Genomic DNA, 19,154 nt, shown 5'->3' on the forward strand with positions numbered 1-19,154 from the left:
AATTCTTGTACCTCCCCATTTTTCCTAAAGAATCATGTCACATTTGCATTTTATTTGTTAAAGCCCATTAATATAGGATACGTTTGTAAATGAATTTGACTGTGTAAACAACTCTTGCTACTTTCAAACTGGCCTAAATAAAGTCCCAAATAAAAATAGCTTTATGTTTTCAATCTACCTGAAAGAGTTTTATGTGTAACTAATATACTTAAAAAACATTCCTATACATATCAGGAGTTTAGATATGCTTACTTAAAACTTCAGGTTATATATAAGGATTTTTTTAGCATTAAAAGTCTTCTTGGAAGAAAACTTAAGGCTCTAAATTTTTTTTCCCAACAAAGTCTGTTTTCCATACATAATATTTTTCTAGAAATTGCAATTTTAAAAGAAAGTAAAAATGTTGCAGTCCTTATGTTTTCAGCTTCTAGCTACCTTGTTGAAGTTCTCAACAGAACTGAAGCAGTGATGATAATGTGATATGGAACTGCGTTAGGTTGTTGTTGCCAATTCTTTTATAACACAGAAAATGAATCCTAATAACTTTTACCTGTCTAGCTTCATCTGGAGTAGACAGGCTATTCCTTCTTTTTTTTTTTTTTAAGGAAACAAAACTGAGTGTGAGGTGAAAGGATTGTTGAAGAAATGCCCCAGAATCTCATTATTTACTTGGTATATGTTCCTTGTTAAAGATTCTCTGTGCTTATTGCAGTATCTTCTTGTTTGGTTATAACAGAGTTCTTCTTCTTGTCTTCCTCTGTTACAGTCTGACTCATCTGTTCAAACAGCTTCGATATCTTGGCAAATCTCAGGTGATTCTGAAATCTTCGTGCAGCAAAGGCATAAAGTAGAGGGTTAATACAGCTACTGATGAATACAAGTGCTCCAGAGATGTACACTCCTATGTTTAAAATTTCATCCAGTGCCAAAGACATTTTTTTGTTAGAGTGTTCTATCTGTACTGAAATAATCTCTAGGATGTTAAAGAGATGATGTGGGAGCCAGCATAAAATGAATGCTACAACCACGCTGGCAATTAGCCGTTCTGATCGCCGCTTTGATTGGTAAGTCATTTTGCTTATTCTTTTTCCAACACACACATAACAAGTGCAAATTATAAAAAAAGGAATTACAAAACCTGCAAGAGTCTCTAGCAAAAGATAAGATACTTTCTGTCTATTAGAAGAGTAGTTGCGACATGTGCATTGTAGTCCACCACTCATTTCTTCTGTCTCTTGAAACGGAATGACAGAAATGCCAAAAGTAATAGACAGGAACCAAATGAGGAACATGATTACAAAAATTTTTTCTTTTGTTTTATATCTTTGAATCGTGAATGGGTAAAACACAGCCATTAATCTCTCCAAGCTCAGTGCTGTAATTAGAAATATACTAGCATACATGCTGCAGTAAATAAGGAAAACCAGTATTTTGCAGAAGATGACTCCAAAAACCCAGGAGTCAGCAAAGGAGTAAATCCAGATTGGCAAAGTAATCAGTACAAGGATATCTGCAATGGCCAGGTTCAAGATCAGCAGCACTGAAGGAGATACTTGCTTCATTTTTGTACAAACAGTCCAGATGACAATGCAGTTTCCAGGGGTCCCAATAATAAATGACAAGCTCAGTATTATGCAGACTACTGACCTCTCAATGTGCCATGTCAAGTAGCTACTGTTTTCCTCAGTCTGAGTCATGCTGGAAATTTTTCAGTTCTTTCGGGATGCTAACGTCTGCGGTGCTTCGCACTCGCTTCTTATTCTGAAGGCGTAAGTGAACTACCTGAGAGAATGTTCCTTGGACTGGATGGTGCAAAACCAGGCTGTAACCGATACTCTGTAGATTGACATGACGCGCTCACATCCTAATGTTCACGCTTACAATCATCTAACCATATATGGTACTTCCTGCTGTTTAGGAAGCTGGTATGTATTCTTGCATGCAAAGCAAAAACAAAAATACTGTCTAGCGCCTGACTTTGCTCTTAGTTACATCTATCCTACTTCAACAGATCTTAAAGCATGGAGGTGGTGTTTGAAAAGTTTCCTTATTTTAAGAAGTTTGCTGCTTGGTTAAAGTTACTGGCCTAATCAAAAACCATAGGGAGAAAGAAACCCTTATTATGCTATGCTACTATTGTTTGTATGAATAACTCAGTGTTTTATTTTAGAAAGGAGAAAATAATCCAAAGGGTGGCAAATAAAACAGTAAGTGTCCATTGTATCTTTAATACAAGAAATTGCAGTCTAAAGCATGAAAAATTACTGCACTTTCTGCCTTCATGTCGTCTTTTTAATTCAGCAAAAACAGCTGATCTTGATCATTCTTTAGAAATACACTGGCATAAAGGAAATCGGTGTTTGTCCTACAGGGAGATTGTACTAGTACAACAGAATTGGGTGGGGGTTGTATTTCTGATGTTCTGGGAAAGCGCAGTGCTTTAGCCAAGTAACAACCGTAAGAACAGTCTGGCTATGGGGTTCGGAGGAAATGCTCCGTTTTGGAGAGAGACAGTATATGATTAGGTTGTCCTGCTGGTGTGCCAGCACCTGACTGTGACTTTCACACCTAGGAAAACTGTTTTTTTAGTACATTAAACTATTCAAATGCTGCGTGAATTGTATGTTCCTCAGTGTCTGGCCAAAGAATATGGAAGTATTTTGTTACCCTGATGTCAAAACATGTTCTTCAGACTCTTTATTTCTAAAAAGTTAAAGGAGGAAGTAAAACAGCAGCACCAACAAAAATGGTCAAGTGTCAGGGAAGTGAAACTGGAAGGGTACTTTACTTAAAAAAGGATCCATAGAAAAAAACAGTTATGCATAGCTCTTTCTTTTTATTTTTAAAACTGTGATTTTGGTTATTTCAGGTAGTATTTCACAAAAACTACATTCAGGTAGTATTTCACAAAACCTGGCAAATATAGTTCATTAGATTAAGTTAAGTATCTTTCACTTGAAAAAAAGGATTGTGAACACCTCCCGTCCCCTGCCATGAGCTTTGTTTGTTTTTAATCTCATTTTAAGACTATAAGGAGATCAAAACCAAATCCAGAATAATTCCACTGAAGTCAAGAATTATATTTTCAAAATACTATTTGTGTAATAGAGATTTTGATTTGGATTTCATCTGATAGATGCTTCCAGTTCCTTTTATTTTTAACTATGCTTAGTGCAGATTGTGTAGGGGGAAAAACCCAAACCATTTGTTTGTATTCTACAGGGAATTTCTGAAAACTGCTTGTAAAATTCCACCAGTGAAAGGAAGTGCTGGGCAATGTGTCTTCTTCTAATGAAATCACCTTTATACACAACATTATTTCTCCACATGTAATTTTGGAAAGGGTTTTTATTTATTTATTGTCAGCGTTGTATCTAGATTGAACTAAGTTACACATTTTCATTTATTTATTTTTAAAAGAAATAATCCAAAGACAGATACCCAACATCTCAGTAACACCTTCTGTCTCAAAAATTCACTTTCAGTGACAAAGAGCAGTTATCCATGGTAATATTGATTGGTATCAATCAAAGCAAGGGGAGCATGTCATATGTTCAATAACATGCTAAATACAATAGCGGCTAAACAACTCAGTATCGTAGTCATTCTAGTGACCAAATGTGATGGGGCTCTTAAGGTATGAACATGCAGTTGGACTTCTGATCTCATTAACTCTGGTCTAATTGTATTGGTATCAATATTAGCACAGTCCTAATCCAGTGACATGTGGATCTGGATGTATTTCTGAAGCTTCTGTCTTTGTTTTTTTAGAAACAGGGTGTGTGTTTTCCCTACTTTAGTAGAAGCTTGCTTGCCAGCTGGTCTCTGCCTCTGGCTGTATCTTTTATTTAAACATGAAAATAAATGAATCTCTGCATTTCAGCAACTGCCAGGAATTTCTATTTCAGAAAAGATCCCAGACAGATGTCTGGGATGCTGAGATTTCCTGAGTAAGACTCCGAAAGCAGGCAGGTTTCTAGGATATTAGATTTAACACTAGATAAGAACCATGTTTCTGAAGAGCTCTATATCATTGTTAGCATCACTATGGAAATCTCAGACCCTAAAATGTCTTTAATATTCTGTTAAAGTGTCTGACTGTTATTCCTTGAATTCACACTAGCAGGACACATGCTTCATGGGAAATCTAACAAATATTTCCATTAGCAAGGGGAGCATGTCATATGTTCAATAACATGCTAAATACAATAGCGGCTAAACAATTCAGTATTGTAGTCATTCTAGTGACCAAATGTGATGGGGCTCTTAAGGTATGAACATGCAGTTGGACTTCTGATCTCATTAACTCTGGTCTAATTGTATTAACAGCAGCGAAATTAGTCTGCATTTCTATGTTAAAAAAAAAGTCTAAATATGTGATTTTTTTTTGTGTGTGCATGCATATTATATATAGTGTATATTCAGTCGTTAACATGGGAAACTTTCTGTTAAATCTTTTACCTTTGGCAAATAACTTTTGAAAACTTTCTAAGCTCAAGAAGTGGTTTAAGTGTTAGCAAGGTGCTTCATTCATCCTTCAGATTATTTGTTTTTCTTTGTATGCATGAGGTTCCCTCTGGTGGATGGTCTGTAATTTACAACACCACTGAGCATTTTCAGACAAGTAATGTTTGGACCACTAAGTTTAAACGATAATGATATTTCCAGTTTCTGCATATTTATTCTGAGGATCAGAAATTCACTCCAAGATACTGAGAGTCTTTGGATTTGGCTGTAAAGAAGCATACTGATAGAATGCACTTAGCTTTTCCAGGAAGCTAAAGGTAAAAGCAGTAACAACATATTTATGTAATAATATATTCTGTCAAATGTTCTAGGGAAAGACAGTTTATCACAAGAGAAGCCATAATCTTGATGTACACTATATTAAACACTCCAAGATAAGTACCTCTACACAAGCTGTCCTCTTTTCCTTCCCCTTTCTGCGCCCATCCCTAGAAATGCAAAGTAGCTTCATCTTGCTTTCTCTGCCGTGGAATGCTTTAAAAAACTGCAGCATGAGCTCTGGATCACCACTGCACAGCCTCTGCTCGCAGTGCATCCCCCCCCACAAGCAATAGGAGCATGTCTGTGAGAATTTATTACAGTGTGAGCTGATGCATGGGAAATCTATACCATATAAAACTTGTATGAATAGCTGTGCCTAAAAGAGAGGTTTCTTTAGCATTTTCTTCAGAAAGATCCACTGGATGTTTTTTACATGTTTAATAAGTGATTATACAAGAATGAATGGCAAGTGTTGTGTATGTGCTGAAATGATGGACACTGATGTTGGTAAGATTGTTTGTCTGCTGATGATGAAGGGAGGAAATTACTAGTCCAAACCCTTTAGTTCTTCAACTATTGAAGCAAAATGACATTTGGAGGATTCAGACTCAATTCAATGGTGCTATAAAGGATAGCGTGAAAGTGACATATTTTGCCTTCATGATGAGAAAATTATGGATAGACCATTCTGTAAGCCAGGCTAACATGGTATTGTTCATTAGTAAAAAAAAATCTGACCTAAATGTTGCTTTTGTGATTACTGGAGAGTTCTCATATATAAATGGAATTTCATGGTGGTGTACAAGAGCTAATAATACTTTTGCTCTGTAAGTACTGCAAAGGAAAGCGCAGTGTAAGAAAAGACACGTGCCAGACATTTCTAAGCTCTTGCAAACACTGTTTACTATAGCAGGCCATGAGGAAGCATGAACACTCAGTCCTTTATCACCAGGGAAAACAACTTAATGAACAGCTGCCCTGGGATCAGCTCGTGAATATATGAAGATGATGTGTACTTTGCACTATAAATAGAAAGTTTCTAGCATTCTATGCCACGTGTCTTGTTAACCACTCTTCTTCTAATAACCATATTATAAAATGATATCCCCTACCCAGCTCAGTAGGAAATAGGAATAGTTTTATACAGCTGGCTAATAGAAAATATTTCCTCTTCATTCTGTTCAGGAAATCTATATTAGACCCCTTGATAGGAGCAGCCCTTATAAAGCCAGTATTGTACGCATATCAGTGCATGTTTACACATTGGCACCTTTCTTACTGTAACAGAACGATCACAGACAATCAGAACATCTTGCCAGCAGTTCTGAAACTATTAAAGTATATGGCAAAACATTTTCCAGACATACTAGACTTATGAGAGTAGAAGTTGTAATTAAAATAGTGGAGACCTAAATATATAGTTCTGAATACAAGCAGGAATATGAATAACAATTATGTAGAGATTTTTGGAAAAATTTAAAATCTGTTTTCGCAACAGCGTTATGTTCCATTTTTTAATTTCCTGTTATTTCTAGAAAAAGCTTTCAAGCAGTACATATATAGGTTTGTTACCATTAAAGGTGAGACTTTGGCCCATTGTTTCAAATGTCACTAACTAGCTATTTGTATGTACACAGACTGCTGATGTCTAAAATCCTTATCTACATAAGCACATCTGGCACCATACTGGGTAAATCAAATACAGTGTTCACATACCCTTCCTTTATGAGTAATACATTACTCATGACAAATACTGCTGGGATCATTTGGAGCCAAAAGTTACTTGATGTGTTTTCTTTACTGTTTATCTAAACCTACTGCCATTTCTACCTCTTGTTTTTCCCCTACACAGGGTGGGATTTCATGTAAATGTTATATTATTGTAGCATCCTTGTCTCATTGTAATTCAGCAGTTTAATGAAAGAAAGTCTTTGGCAGTGCCAGCTGTTCACGAAAGACCTGTGACTAAAAAGAAAAGGCCTGTATTGTGCTGTGTATGCACTGCACCAGTAGATGGTAGCTGCTGTTTTGCCCGTAAACCAGGTATATACTGTTTCTTACAGCATACTTTTACATAAAGGGACCTTTCCATGTAGTAACGTATTTTCAACATGGGGAGGCATTAGGGAACCATCTACTGTTCTTTCCTTGGCTAACACTGCAGACTTGTGCCTTATCAAAGCTATTCCAGGAAAGTGTTAAAAACCTTTCCCTGCACATGGTGCATGGGAGTTCAAGGCTGAGGCCCACACAACTGATCCTCTTGCATAGAAAAGTTAGTTGGCTGTGACTTAAAGGTCAATGTTGTTTCTGTCTTGTAGATAATGTAATTTTCTGGAAAATTGTGAATTTTCAGCTCTCTTGTTTTTAGCTGTTTTGATACATGTCCATTTTCAATCCTGTTATATTCCGCTCTCATTAATATAATAAGGGCAGTCTCCATGAATGAAAACAACTGGGTGTCTGATTTCATTTTCTATGCCTCTAAAGCAACAATGCTTGGAGAGTTTAACAATGATATGAACAACAACAATTCCTTCAGGGTAGTTTCCATTAGTATGTTTTTGTAATCACTTTGAAAAGCAGACCAAATTATACTCTCTCATGTTGTGATACAACCCTGCTTTGCAGATCTTAAGATCTGAGAAGCTTAAGAGCTTTATTTAATTGCTTTAGTATGTAAGTTCTTTTTGACCACTAGCTTGGGCCCCAGTGTGATGAGAAGTCTTGGTTTTGTGGCCTTATGTCAGGAACCTGGTTAACCGTGCTGTCAGTGGAAAGACTGTACTCATTTTATGATTAACATGAGGATTTTCTCCTGCTCTGCAGCAGCTACCATAGGTGTGTTAGCTAAAGACACTTGCGGAGCAACACTTATGCCCTCAGTCATTTAGTAATTAGCATACCTGGTATGTTGTTCTACTTGGCCAGAGAGAAGCCAGTGCGTTGTACTCTGCTACTGTTGAGAATGATCTTGTCCAAGCATTCTTATCCTGAAATAAAAAGTAGTCAGGATTGATTCTAAGAGGCCACACACACCTACAGTAACAAATGTTTACTAAATATACATATGTATAACATATTGTATGGAAAATGTGTAAGACTTCGCAATGATGCTTTAGGCATTGGTCATTTGCTACGTTTCTGTAAGGTGATCTGTTGCTTCTGTACGACTTTTATGTAATACTAGAAATGGCTGTGAATAGCAACGGGTTCACCATTAAATGAAACAAGTCTATTCACCAGCAAAAAGTGCCAGCACTTATAATTGAACAATTCACTCAGTGTTGTGTGGAAAGCACCTCTTTTGAACTGAGACATTTTTCTTGATTAAAATCTAAATATTTATAGATTTTAATAGAATATAAGGCTTATAGACTATAAAGTCATTTGATCTCCTGTATTATTTCAACACTTGACTGTTGAGCCTAATAACATGATCTGGGTTTAGGCAATCTTACTTCTCGTGTTTCTAGTGTTGAGTCAGACCAAAAAGTTCTTTTAGTCCAATATCTTGTCCCTGATGGTGGCCAAAAGCAGGTGCATAGGGAGGAACAAAACAAGCATGAATATAATTCCCTCAGACACTCTGATGCTTTTAATCAATTATTGCAGAGGAGCTTCTTGAGCCAGACATGGAGTTGTCCTTGGACCACTTCTCTGCAGACTTGGTAAGTCTATCCTTCAACTCATGTAAACTTTTAGCACCAACAATATACTGTGACAAGAGGTTCAGCAGTTTTACTACATGCTGTGCGAGAAAACACCTTTTATTTGTTAGTCTCTTGCTAGCTTCATCTGGTGCCCCCCAGTTCATGTGTTGGAAGAAACAGTGAATAGTTGATCCCTATTCATTCTCTCCACACCACTTATTTGATAAATCTCTGTCATATTGCCATCTGTCAGTCCTTTCCTATTTCCAGACTGAAGAGTTCTTGCATACACAGTCATTCCGTATACAGAAAACACTCCATACTTTTCATCATCCTGTTGCCTTTCTCCCTTTTTCCAGTTGTTATGTTCCCTTTGAGACAGAGTAACAGATTACAGTTCTTAAATTCAAGGGTTCAACAGATTCAACTGCAATGTGTTGCTGAAGGAGAATGAAAGAAACCAAGTTACATTCACATCCAAGATCCTTCCTCTCACATTTGTTGGTTCAACCCTATTGCTGTTTAAAAGGGAGGCTGGCTAGTTTGGCCATCTATACTTAAACTACTGTCCTAGATTTCCTACATATTTTTTGAAAATTTGGGGTTAATTTAGTTTAGACATGGACATAATTTTTGTTGTGTGGTTTTGTTTGTTTTTTACTTAATTCCAGTCTGTGCTCTAGCATTTAGGAAGACTTAGTTCCAAGGGTGGCTGTGTCATTCTTTCTTCATTTACTCCAGATGCTCCATGATCATAGAGATCCTCATGTGATATAATTACCTGGTCATCCTTGCACCCCAGCTTGTCCCCTGTCTGGCAGAGCTTTGTATCTTGGTATCCTGCATCCTCTGCTCTGTGCTTAAACTAGTAAAAGTCAAGTATCATATGAATATGCCATTATTTGGTATTGTACCAAAGGTAGTTTTAGATTGCATATGCTATTTTTCTTGGCAGCTTTTTGTCTTGAGTGAGGCCTATCTGTGTGGGAAGGATTTAGTCCTCAATGATTTTGAATGGTATCTCTTTAATATCAGCTCTTTACCCACACCGCAAATGATGCGTGAATATTTTTTCACTATTGCTGTTTTCCTGTCACTTGAGCTGCTACATGTTAACCAAGTTGTGTGGTATCTGACCACAACATTACTGAAACTATTGCTATAATTCTGCTGCCTTGGTTCCCCTCTGTACTAGCTGGATGCATTTCGTATCAGTATAGTGGAATGTTCATTATGTGTGATGTGTCCTGATACGCAGCCCTGTTTCTCTGTATTCTTCAGAGTCTGTTTACCGCTACCAAGTGGATAACAGAGTATACAGTAGGGAAAACGCTGCTCTTGCTAGACACTGCTGCTGAGTATCAGCTGCGGCTGATCAAAGTATGAAGGGCCTTCCCCCTTTTTTCCCCTGATGACAGATTTAAGTTTCAAATTGCAGATCTAGCCACAAACTTTATCCAAATTCTAGTTCTCTGATTCAGGTTTTGAACAATGTTCGGCTGAAGTAAAGTTTAGGAGATTGGCTAGGTTATTATTTATAATGATGTAATACTGAATTCTATACAACGTTATATGGATATTAAGAAGAATGCTCCCTAAAGCATTTAAAAACAGAATTTAAACTGAGATTGACAAATTTTTCTTGAAAAATTGGTAGGTTTTTTTGTGTTATCTGAAAACAGTCATCTTCTGTGAGCACAACAGAAAAAATCAGTACTGTCTAGCAGCTTGCTAAAATAAGGGAATATCAAAGAAAAGACTGCAAGATAGTGTGAAGTTTTGAGAACTGTTTTCCCCAGCTAATCAAGCCATCTTTACAGCCTACATACACAGCAAAACTGTTTTCACAAGTTATGTTAGGATGAGGTCCAAGTAGAGGAGTAGAAATTCCCCCACAGTGGTATATCCTTTAACAGGAAATCATGAGACCAATTTATCTACCATGTGAAAGCTTGGTTTTCTTGCTTTCAGCAGAAAATTTGTTTTTGTCATATGATAGCAATATCCATTTTCTATCACTTTTTAGGCTTGTAATCTGAGCAGCTTCACTTTCAGCTGCCAAACATTGATAGCAAAATGATTCTCACCATGCCATGAAGAAGCTCTTCAGAGTTATTCTAGTAACATATTTGTAACATAGTGTGGTAGCAATATTTAAAGCATCCCAAGCTGTTTTTCATATATTTGTTTAAAAAACCCTTCATTCTATTAAATCCATTTTCTCAAGGTATTATGTCAAGGAAGTCTTTGGCAAGCTTTCCCTTTCTTTCTAGCTTGTCCTGAAATGGCTCCGAAATATCATTTTCCAATCTAAAACATGACAGGTTAGTTCACTGTCCCCTGTTCAAACTGCCCTTCATTTGGTGCTAATCCTAGAAACACAGGGATTAAATGAAAGAATGGAATCTTTCTAGAATCGTCACCTGCTGAAGTAATTTGTAATTTCAGATGCTGAACAGCACTGCAAAACTCAAGCTTGTGTTCTGAACTGTGTATTTTTGGCTATAATCTTTCCTGTGTTGAGAGGGAATCAGTGGGAAGAGGATGGATAAGCATTCTGATGTGAAGTATCAGCACTTTGTTTTTCAAGGTTTGTGCAGATAGAGAGCATTCAGACCTATACATTTACCTTATGTCTGTGCTGGTGGTTGATGCTGGCCCCTGTGATCAAAAACTGTGAGACACTAAGTTTTTATGAGATGTGCATAGCAGACTGTAAAATCAGGTCATTTTATATTCCTGTTGTACTGTTTACTCAATAGAACTACCATGATAACTATCCTGATGTAATTCCTGTGCTAGCCCTGATTTGAGCAGAAAGATTGGAATAGATGACGTTCAAAGGTCCCTTCCAAACTTAAATTTTCTATGGTTACATTTTTGCATTTATATGTATGACAAAGCCTGTGACACAATGCTACTCTGGTGCTTATACCATTTTCCCATGATTAACCTTTCCCAATTGCCTATGTTTCCCTCAGCCTTGGGAGGGAACTATGTTCTTACATGAATCATCAAGCAATACTGTTTTAACCTAAAGTGCCCAAGGGATGGGATGGTAAGTGCCTGTGCACAACAATTTAGACGTATTTGTATGCTATCTCTTTCCTGGGAAAAGTCACATCGGCCAAACACAACAGACTGGGTATTTTTATTTACAGTGCACTGATAATCCAAAGTCAGATTTGAACAGTTAGTTTTGTTAATTTAAGGGTTTTTTAAATTAAGTTCCATTAACAAAGTTTGGATTTTTTTTATTTGGCTCTTAACCGTAGTCAGTTTTCCTGCTCGTATCTACAATTTAATGTGATTATCTGGATTTAAAGTATAGAAAATATGTGTGTGGGTAAGTCTATGTACATTGCGTCTCCACATCTAGTAAGACTAAGTTTGCTTTATAGATATATCTTTTAGTGTTATTACACCCATGTTTCAGAACCAAAGAGCCATAACATAAAATAAAAAAAAAAACCCTTTACTTGTGTTTTATAACTTGGTTTAAAAAACCGTCTCTCTCCAGCACATTTTTGTGCACCCATGAAAGAGGAACTCTGAAATTGTCTCCTATGCACTGAAGTGAAGTCTCTAAACAAATGTGATCAGTCAGATGTTTTTCCATTCTTCAGTGTCTGAACAACTTAGCAGTGCAAATGAGTAAATGGAACCTTAATGAGATCAGACAAACACCAACATTCTTCTGGATAAACTACTAACTGACTAACTTGCATGAGTTTCAGTTCTTCTGGATACACTTGTGTCTCCAGAAATCCCTTTGCTTTTGTCAGTAATCTAGTAGTAGCAGCGTGTATCTTTTTAGAAGTAACGGTTAGCAAATTTCCTAAGCCCTGTATTTCTCAGCAACCTCCTCAACTCCCAGCCCAACTGAGACACCAAGAAAGGTTTAACACTGGATGAAATTGCTTATTAAATAGAAGAATAGTGGTCTCCTGGCCTTTTCATTATATGCAGGTTAGAATCCTGAAGTGCTCCTGTTTGACTCATGCCATGTTACAAATGATTTCTTTTGCTTACCCAGTATGACACTATGCCCTGGCCATTCTTACAGTCCTGCAAGAGATGTTAGCCTTACAAGAGCAGTATGCTGAACTTCTGCATCGACTCTTCTCCAAATCTGCTCTTCTCAGCAACCTGATCTGAAAAATGTTGCCTGCAGATCAAAACCACCTTGACACCGTTCTGCCTCAGACAGTGCAGTTTCTCTGTACAGCAAAAAATGTCAGGCTCTGTCATTAACACAGCATGCGCTGGGAAGTTACTGTAACTGCTGGGAACTTGTGCAAGATACAAGCCGTCCCTGAAGGTTCAACGTACCCAGTTTCATCACAACATGGATCATATTTTCAACTCTTTCTCATATATCCCTCCTACATGAAATGTTATCTCCCCTTTCTATCTTCCTGCTACTCCCTTTATTCTTTTTATACTTATTCCTTATTTTGTCTGCCATCAATTTCAAAATTCTTCAGTGGTCCAACTCAGAGTATCAACTTTGAGTAAATCCAAAGTAAAAAAAATCCCAGCATTTTGCTTAGAATTTCTCCCTGATTCTGACAAAATTCTCTTTGACTCAGCAGGAATTTTGCAATTCAGGATCTTATGATTTCTTCTGCCTCAGTAGGAATGAAGGATTTAGTAACTGAACAATAGAATTGTACGCGTTAGATAAACTTTAAGTGAACATAATGTATGAAACATCACTGGATCTTAGCATTCAAAATTATTTATATAACAGGCATTTTTTTAGAGAAAGCATAATCTTTGGGACTTGTCAGAGGACTGACGTTTCTTAGCCTATTACATTGACAGATTCAAAGATGAAGAAGATAACCATGCATTATGTGTCTATTTTGCAGAGCTATTTTATAAAAGCATTATTGTGAGTTTCCAGGACTGTAATCTCCCAGTGATCCCAAAGGCCTGCAAAATCAGTTTGGAATGTAGGCATGGCAGTTGTTTTTTGTGTTCTATTTGTGAATGGCAGTCGGGGGGGTTCCCCAGGCATTAACTAGAAATAGAAGTTCTGAAGTTAATTGTCTCTCACTGACACATACAGGTTTGCAAAAGACTAGAAGATTAACTTCCCTTGTTGCAGAAGTTTAGTACGGAATTTTGTTGATAGGAACACTGAAAAAATCATTGTTTCTTTCATTTTACATGATACGTAGGCTATAAGAGATCTGTAGATTTCCGGGAACACAAAGCAGCAATATTTATTTTTCTTCCTAAAGAAAAATATACTATGTGACTCTCTGTAAACATGGGGAATGGGTATTTCAAGGAAAAAAAAATGTTGCAATTTTTAATGTAATTTTCTGAAAACTATTGTTTAAGAGTGCCTGCTACACTGGACCACATATGAAAATTAGATTGGGAAATCTATAATAATCATCAGCCTTAAGAGTGCCAGGAAAGTATAATGGACAGGATTGGATTATGCAACGTATTAGTAAGTTTCTCTACCACCTTCTACCTTACAACCGTCTTTTTTTTTATATGTTTTCTGAATTAGTGACATATAGTCTGTTCAGCCTTAATTCCATCCAGAGGCATAATGACAGAATTATTAGTTAATTGATCACAGTCTGGTTCCTCCCACCCCCCTATTAAGACTGCCCTGGGCTTATTTCACACGCAGCTTCTCAGACTTCTATTCTCTTTGGTCTGTGCGTGTCCTTACACCTTCTTTACTGCAGGCTGTTCAAAACTTGGGATCATGGCAAATTTGTTACTCATTAGATCCTTACAATTTACTCTGAAGCTCTATTACATGGATGCTTTATGAGCACTAATTGATTAACTTTATCAAAAAGGTGAGTGAGAAGAGTAATATGATCTCCATTATATGGATTAAAGGTTTGAGCCTAGGAGAGATGACAGTGACAGGATCTGCTTATTGTGGACATTCAACCTTAGATGGCTAAGTTCCGATGTTCTAGGCTGACAGTCATTTAAGTCTGCATTTCTGTCCTCCACCCCCCAAGTGTCCAATTGCCCCCTTCTTTGTGGCCATGTTCTGCACTTCCATTTGCACTGTGTAAACAAATTCAGTCTGAAACAGACTGAGGGACTGATCTCAAGTCTTGTTTACTGTACTAATGCTAGTGAGGAGCAGTGCGAGGAAGTGAGTGTGAACTGCTAAGGAAGCAGGGTGAAGGGAAAGGAAGGGAAAGTATCTTTGCAGCCTTGGTTCAAATGCACGTCAAATTGTGTCCTGGGACTGTACAACTCTACTTATATGCAAGTACAGCTTGAAGTTTAAAAACTGTTGCTTTTAGTTGGGGAGGCTTTTTTAAAGGTGTGGTAATCTGTCTGACAGTGGATTAAGAAAAAAAGCTACTTTTCTAAAAATAAGAAAACAGTAACCTCTTCAGGCAGATCAGAAGTGGAACCTTCCTCTGGCTGATTTAACAAAAATGGGCTATGAATTGAACTGAATGTCTGGGATATTTATGGGAACTTCTGTATGTGAAGTCTCACTCTGAAGAAACATTATAAAAACAAAAAGCCTCCTCCCAAAGCACTCTAAGAGTGCCTGAGAAAAATACTTGCTTATGACTCTGTCATCCTTCTAGCTCAGCTGCAGCACTTAAGTGTTATCACAGGCAGTCCCACCTGTACTAAAAGCAATTACATTGTATAAGTGTGACTGACTTCAATTGGGTCTAAAACCATTCTTGAGAAGGAAGGAGTTAGACTTGCTTTTTGCCTCCTAAGCAGAGTTTTAAGGCTGATGTTTGTTTTTTAAAAAAAGAAAAAAGGCAAAATTAGCTTGACTTGTAGACAATGAAGAAAGAGCATACTGGTGTTGTACACTGCTATTTCAGTGCTTCTTTTTCTAAATAAAGTCATGTTTAAACAATGACCAGGATTTCTACAAAAGCAGGAAAACTTAGGAGGGTAAATCTGCAGTGCCAAGAAGCATTAGGAATCTTTGTGGTACAAATAAAAGAATTATTAGGGGAAAAATCTTGCAGGCTTCTTCAAAAGAAACTGTCTTCTCCAATGAAGCTTAAAATTGAGCAAGTTCTGAATGTGAACTTTGACTGAATCTTGAGTCCTTGTGGCAAACTAACATGAAATTTATTACCTAGATCTTCCAAAATGTCTTATACCTGTGTGTATGTTAGTTTTATCAATGCATAGGCTTGTGGTAGTTTCTGGGTAGGCCTGACTTAGATCCCTTTCTGGACTTGGGCATGAGTTCAAAATTGTGCGTGTGGATACAGCTTGTTTAAAGCTGATTACTTGGGCTGGTTTGTGATGTTTAGGGGGTGGGGGGAAAAGTGTCAGATCAATATTACAAATTTTCCAAAGACACAGAGAATTGTTGGGAATTCAGGAGGAGATGTCATACTGATGCCTGCAGGAAAAAATGAAATGGGCAGCAGATGTTGTCTATACCCTCAGTAACAAGAAGGTGATTAAAGCAAGTCACTGCACAGTGACCACAGTATTACTTCTTTTGTGTCTATGATAATAAGCATCTTATTTACTAAATCTTTTACCTTCTTTCCGATCTAAGGGGCTTCTGTAAGGTTCCATATTCCACTATTCTCATTTTCAAGGTCAGATTCTGGATCTCGGGGATAGTTTTTATTGGTGCAAATACTTCCTCTGAAATTCAAATGCAAAAATTAGGTTGGGTGGTAAAACCTTGTGAAGTGGTAAAGTTAAAATAGCATGTTTCTGAAAGTATGATGGATGATGTGTTAATATATTCTGAAATAGTAAATTTCTGAATCAAACACAGTAACAATGGGGAAAGTTGTGACATGGCCATCTGCCTACACAGTAGACCTGTGCTAATACTTCGGTTTTCTTCACGTCTTTCCTTGAAATTTGCCTCAGTTGTGAAACATACACCACTATTTCTACAAACATTTGTCATTGCTTAATCAGTAGACAGTACATGATAGTTGCTTATTATGTTAAACATGTTTCACTTATTCCTTTTCCTCCTGTTGTGTATTATCCTTATTTGCTAAGAATATACACCTTTGGGGCAAAGCTTCTTTTCTACTACTGTGTCTAGTTCAGCACAATTGTGTTTGAGGGTATTTGAGCCAATACAAACACTACTAAATGGCAAGGATCAAAGGCAAACAGAGAATTCTGTTCAATCAAATAAAAGATGTTTAGGCAAATATTAGATTTCTGGATAGGATTGTTTCTTTAAAATAACCAGTGTGCAAACTCATATCCAGTTCCCGTTTTGTCAAGTTGCCAGTGCAGCCCCTCAAGGAGTCTTAAAACAAATAGACAATGCTACTGATGTTCTAGTTTCTGGTATTTAATATAGCTTATTTTAGCTACTAGTTTCGAATGAAGTAAAGAATATCTTGGAGGACTGATTATACACATCCAAAAAAAGATTCCTAGAGTGGTAACAAAGTGGCCTCTGGAGTATGGATAATGATGCCTTCTCCTCACACATACAAGTGAAAAAGGGGCAGTACTGCTTTTATCAGTAGCTTCAACTGTACCAACTTCCCTTTTCATTTCAAGCAGGCTTTTAATATGAAACGTGAAGGAAGCTGTATGTAGCATGTACTTTGTATAATACTAAGCTTACTGGCATTTTGCTGGCAGCTCAGACCTGTTGTGATGTTTCTTGAATTTTCCTGGGGTAATGATTAGAAGAATTCTAGTAAAATTCTAAATCTAGGAGTTTGTAATAGAATTCATGGTCCCTAATTGCTATTAATCTGCAAATGCCCTGCTCTCAAGTCATTCTTTGTGGAGAAGGAACTAAACTGCCCATTTAACAACAGACCAGTCAGAAATACTAAGGTATTCTTCTTCTACTTTGTCATGATTAATAGCAGGCTATCATTCACTGTAAAGCAATGCTATGGAGCTCTGCAGAGTGTCAGGGTTCTTCCTGTTTGTTGGCATAAGTGACAGTGCGAGGCACTCGTGTGGAAACAGAAGTGTGCTGTGCATATTTAAACAACCTTAGGAAGTCAAAGAGCTTGATTTACTGTGTTTTTTTTCACTGTGAATGACCCTGATGTCCCGAAAAGAGAGAATGAAAGGAATAACTAACATACACTACTGGATTCATCAGCTGAAGAGACTGTTACCTAAAGGCTTGTACAGCAGAAGGAATGACAGTTATGTGCTTAGGAGGCTTTTGCTGCAGAAGAATAAGAGGGAAAGGTGTTTAGTGAAGTGTGAAGATATTCTTAGGTTTCAGATCAATACAGGGATTTGGTAACAGAAGTATTAAGATAGGTCTGAATTAAGTATAGAAATGTCTGTGTGATATCACAAGAAGAAGCAATAGAGCGAGGATTATGAAAATGGCACGTATTTGATAACCAAAGACACAACTGACAGCAATCAAACTGGTAACTACTGAGGAATGTGGTGTTTATACCAAGACCAAAAGGCCTGTGCTCTGATATGCCTACTGCAGAAATGACTGATCAGCATAAGACCTGCCCTCTGATAACAGGAGGATGGCAAAGAGGTTACAGTAAATTGCATGTGCCATTCCTCTTTCTGTTAGCTCAGCAGGAAGAAAGGCGGTATTCACAAAGATACTTTGAAAGGAAGGAACAAAGACTGTAAGCAGTGAGCTTGCCTAAAATTTACAGACAGTGAAGTAAATAAGATTGAGGCAAAAAAATCACACAACTGCTGTACTCCTAAAGGGCATAAAAATCAGTCCAAAACCCATTTTGTTGTTAGTCAAGGGAACCCAAGAGATGTGGTGAGGACTTGAGAGCTGGCGTCCCTTCACCTCATGTTGCAATGCAAGTGATCCTGGCCTGCTTGGACACATGCATGTTGGTGCTTTTGAGTACAGGAGTGTGAGAGAATGTGTGTGAATGACTGAAATCAGTTTTCTTTAAATATTGTCTTCCCCTTCCGTAAGGTCTTTCCCTGTATTTTGTAGCATTTAATTTCTACACCAGAACCAATATTACAAGCAGTTTTACAGTCAGACATATTTGCATACTCTGTAGTTTTAATAGGAGGTCATTTAAAGTCAGCACTCACAGTGACTAAGCATCTGCCTTTGGGTTTGTTGGATGTTGTCACCTTTCCATTTACTGTAAATATGGGGTGGGGCAGCTGGCTGGGCAAAGGCAGTTCTAGGTGTAGACTTAGCTTTCTTGAGTGATTTGTTTTCTTGCTCTTATTTCAGGAGGAGGAAGGACATGTCCTCCACCTTCCATGTCGACTTGCCAAGCCATCCCCATTACACTTTCTTGAATTCTTGTCAACAACCTGTGTGTCTATTTTTCCAGATCCTGCCTTTATGTGTAGATCATCTTTCAACATGTGTTTCTGCATGAATGACAAATCTTGTTAAAACCTGAATTTGCCGAGGCAAGAACAGGTTCAATTTTATACCTTAAAGCGTAAAGAGATGGTTGACACTGCAGAAATCAATGAAAAGCGTTTTTCTACTTCTAGTTGTTTCTCACTCTGATGTCTTCATTTGTGATACTGTTCACGCTGGTGTGTAAACCATTCAGGATAGGAATGTTTCTGCAAAGTATTAGGCACATCCAGGGATGTACAAAGTTGTGAAGTCTGTAAGTGACTTTGTAGCAAAGTAATCCTACCAGAAATAGCTTTAGTCTAGGGTCCTACCCTGAACATAAAGCGGTAACACCTGGTTCAGAGGAAGGTGTGTATCCATATCAGGAGCTGTCAGGAAATGTTACCTTGCCATTAGCA

General features: G+C 37.4%; 1 protein-coding gene across 1 annotated transcript; it reads right to left on the reverse strand.

The window, feature by feature from the left end:
- Positions 1 to 637: 637 nt before the first annotated feature.
- LOC106483368 (leukotriene B4 receptor 1-like) lies at positions 638 to 1,697 on the reverse strand. Its single transcript, XM_013941269.2, has one exon. The coding sequence runs from the start codon at positions 1,695 to 1,697 to the stop codon at positions 687 to 689; it is 1,011 nt and encodes a 336-aa protein (XP_013796723.1). The 3' UTR covers positions 638 to 686.
- Positions 1,698 to 19,154: the final 17,457 nt, after the last annotated feature.

This window comes from Apteryx mantelli, chromosome 10 (genome assembly GCF_036417845.1).
Source record: "Apteryx mantelli isolate bAptMan1 chromosome 10, bAptMan1.hap1, whole genome shotgun sequence".
Classification (NCBI taxonomy): domain Eukaryota; kingdom Metazoa; phylum Chordata; class Aves; order Apterygiformes; family Apterygidae; genus Apteryx; species Apteryx mantelli.

Bases quoted from the DNA above. Each gene is read 5' to 3' on its own strand.
- LOC106483368 (XM_013941269.2), bottom strand. From the start codon at position 1,697: ATGACTCAGACTGAGGAAAACAGTAGCTACTTGACATGGCACATTGAG.